The sequence below is a fragment of the Anneissia japonica genome, unplaced genomic scaffold, assembly GCF_011630105.1.
Source record: "Anneissia japonica isolate Jap-2015-1 unplaced genomic scaffold, ASM1163010v1 scaffold284860_len1800451_cov186, whole genome shotgun sequence".
NCBI classification, from domain to species: domain Eukaryota; kingdom Metazoa; phylum Echinodermata; class Crinoidea; order Comatulida; family Comatulidae; genus Anneissia; species Anneissia japonica.
Window position 1 is genome coordinate 541,785 of NW_022706010.1, and position 2,723 is coordinate 544,507.

Consider the following 2,723-nt stretch of genomic DNA (forward strand, 5'->3'; position numbering starts at 1 on the left):
GACAATGTTACGGTCGTAGCTGCACCATACCAGTCAGGTGGTATGATACCAGTCACCACTTCGTTTATTCAGATTGTCTACACAGCAACGGATGATTACGAAAATGCTGACACATGTGAATTTGCTATCCAGGTCTTAGGTAAAGCTTGAAAAATAAAAACTAAAACGCAATCCCCAAAATTATATTCAATATTTTTTTTATTGCGGAAAACGTTAAAATATCATTATTTTTCCATTCAATCAATCGAAACTTTGTATAATTTTTAAAAAACCTGGATGCACTAACAAAAACCTGTATGTAAACAGATACAAAACAAATTAACCTAGTGTCGATTTTTAATTACCATTTGTATAGCCTATTGGAAATTTTGACACTAAAGCCTAGCAGAAGGAAATGTAAATATATTAGACAAAATTAGGAAAACTACACAGAAAGTAATTAAAGAGAAAATTCTACATCTGGATGACATTTATAACAAATACATTTTGGCAAAACGTAAGAACATACTTTGGCAAAACGTAAGAATATAATGAACGGCAAGACTCGTCCTCTATATCATGCCTTTATTTTTAGTAGTTCCGGTGGCAACTACCACTCACCACCTGTCTCTATAGAAATTATTTTGTTTCAAACTCGATCCATTTGAAAATTGACACTTTAAAACATAATTAATTTAAGTCTAATTTAGATTTATGTAAATGTTGTTTAAATATCGTGTTTTGATATTGTATTGTGGTTTTACTTTTAATTACTAATCTTTTACAGTATGTAATCTTGTATTTATTCTTGCTGTATTATGTTGCTTATATTTTGTATAATTGCCAGTGGAAACTAATTTCTAATTTTTCGGACAAAAAAAATTATCTTGTACAGTGTATTCTTCTTTGCAGACAATGAGTTACCAATTATTTACAATTGTCCAAACGATACAAAAGTAAATACTACATTCCGCCTACTCACTGCTAATGTTTCTTGGACCAAACCGATCGCTGAGGACAACTCTGGCAGATTGAACCTTACAGTTGATATTGAACCAGCCAGTACATTCCAAATAGGTGATACTTTAGTAACATACACCGCGGAAGATCCATATGGAAATACTGCTATGTGCTCATTTACAATCACTGTTGAAGGTAACAAAATTTAGCAAATCTAATGAAACAAATAATTGCAAAATCGCATGTATTGTTAATAAATTACTTTGTTTATGAATGAGGAACCTCCGGTCATCGTATGTCCTAACAATTTTACTTCAAACAAGTACGTTATTGATAAGAACGGTTATTATAATATGTGAACTCATACGAAGGTGGGTAGTTTATGTACTTTGAGAGTTGATGTATCATTCCTATGTATTTTTTTATTTCTTAAATTATTTTTATTATTAATCAAATATTTAATAATTCTATAAATTCAATTTTTAGACAAAGAGCCTCCTGTTCCAATTTGTCCATCATTAGTTAGTGGTGTAACAGATCTTGGAAAACCAAATGGCACTGTGAGCTACAACATTAGCATCATGGATAACGTTCAAGTTCATGCAATGTTTATCAACTACAAAGGCGCAAACCAAAAGACCATAACCATTAACCAGACGTACACTGTTGTTGAGACTACTGTTGTATTACCAATCGGTGAAACTGAAATTGAACATATTTTCATTGACAGTGCATTTCCAGTAGGCAATGAAGCCACGTGCTATGTGATAGTAGCGATCGAAGGTATTTATTCTATTATTCTATACACAGTATATATACATATGTACAGTACATAATACAAATACTTTCTTAAATGAAATAACACATTTTTTTTACAATTTTATTTCCGTTCTGGATGACTATTAAAAAATCATCTAAAAAATTAAAGTGGTATTTATAAACTAACTGTTCACTGATAGCAATCACCTATCCATACACACAGCTATTATTGCTTCCATTACTTACTATTGGCGATTTCAACTACTAAAATCCTACGTGTTAAAACTCATAACAAATTTATATATAAAATAGAAGATACACCATTCTCTCACATGTTTCAGTCATTAGTTTTTGTTTGATATTCTTCATTGCAGACAACGAGGATCCAGTTATTACCTTTTGTCCAAACAATATAACAGTAAACACTACATTCCGCCTACCAACTGCTATTGTGCCTTGGAATGAACCAATCGCTGAGGACAACTCCGGTAGAGTGAACTTTACTGTTGATATTGGACCAGCCAGTACATTCCAAGTAGGTGATACTTTAGTGACATACACAGCGGAAGATCCATATGGAAATACTGACATGTGTTCCTTTACAATCACTGTTCAAGGTAAGCCTAACATATAACATTCAGTGAAAATAACATTTGAACAAATCCAAATTTACAATGTACAAAAAGATGTGTATAAGAGACAGTCTAAAAAATTAAAGTGGTATTTATAAACTAACTGTTCACTGATAGCAGTCACCTATCCATAAACACAGCTATTATTGCTTCCATTACTTACAGATGGCGATTTCAACTACTAAAATCCTACGTGTTAAAACTCATAACAAATTTATATATAAAATAGAAGATACACCATTCTCCCACATGTTTCAGTCATTAGTATTTGTTTGATATTCTTCATTGCAGACAATGAGGATCCAGTTATTACCTTTTGTCCAAACAATATAACAGTAAACACTACATTCCGCCTACCAACTGCTATTGTGTCTTGGAATGAACCAATCGCTG

The 2,723-nt window shown here is 32.0% G+C and overlaps 2 protein-coding genes across 2 annotated transcripts in view; both read left to right on the plus strand.

Moving 5' to 3' along the window:
- Window positions 1-150, plus strand: part of LOC117105981 (hyalin-like) — a 4,618-nt gene extending 4,468 nt beyond the window's left edge. Inside the window, exon 4 of the mRNA XM_033247284.1 lies at window positions 20-150. Within this exon, the coding sequence (XP_033103175.1) occupies window positions 20-150 (131 nt within the window). The remainder of the gene's footprint in view (window positions 1-19) is intronic.
- A 1,536-nt stretch (window positions 151-1,686) lies between these two features.
- The window catches only part of LOC117105982 (hyalin-like), a 27,117-nt gene continuing 26,080 nt past the window's right edge, over window positions 1,687-2,723 (plus strand). Inside the window, exons 1-2 of the mRNA XM_033247285.1 lie at window positions 1,687-1,696; window positions 2,073-2,315. Of these exons, the coding sequence (XP_033103176.1) occupies window positions 1,687-1,696; window positions 2,073-2,315 (253 nt within the window). The remainder of the gene's footprint in view (window positions 1,697-2,072; window positions 2,316-2,723) is intronic.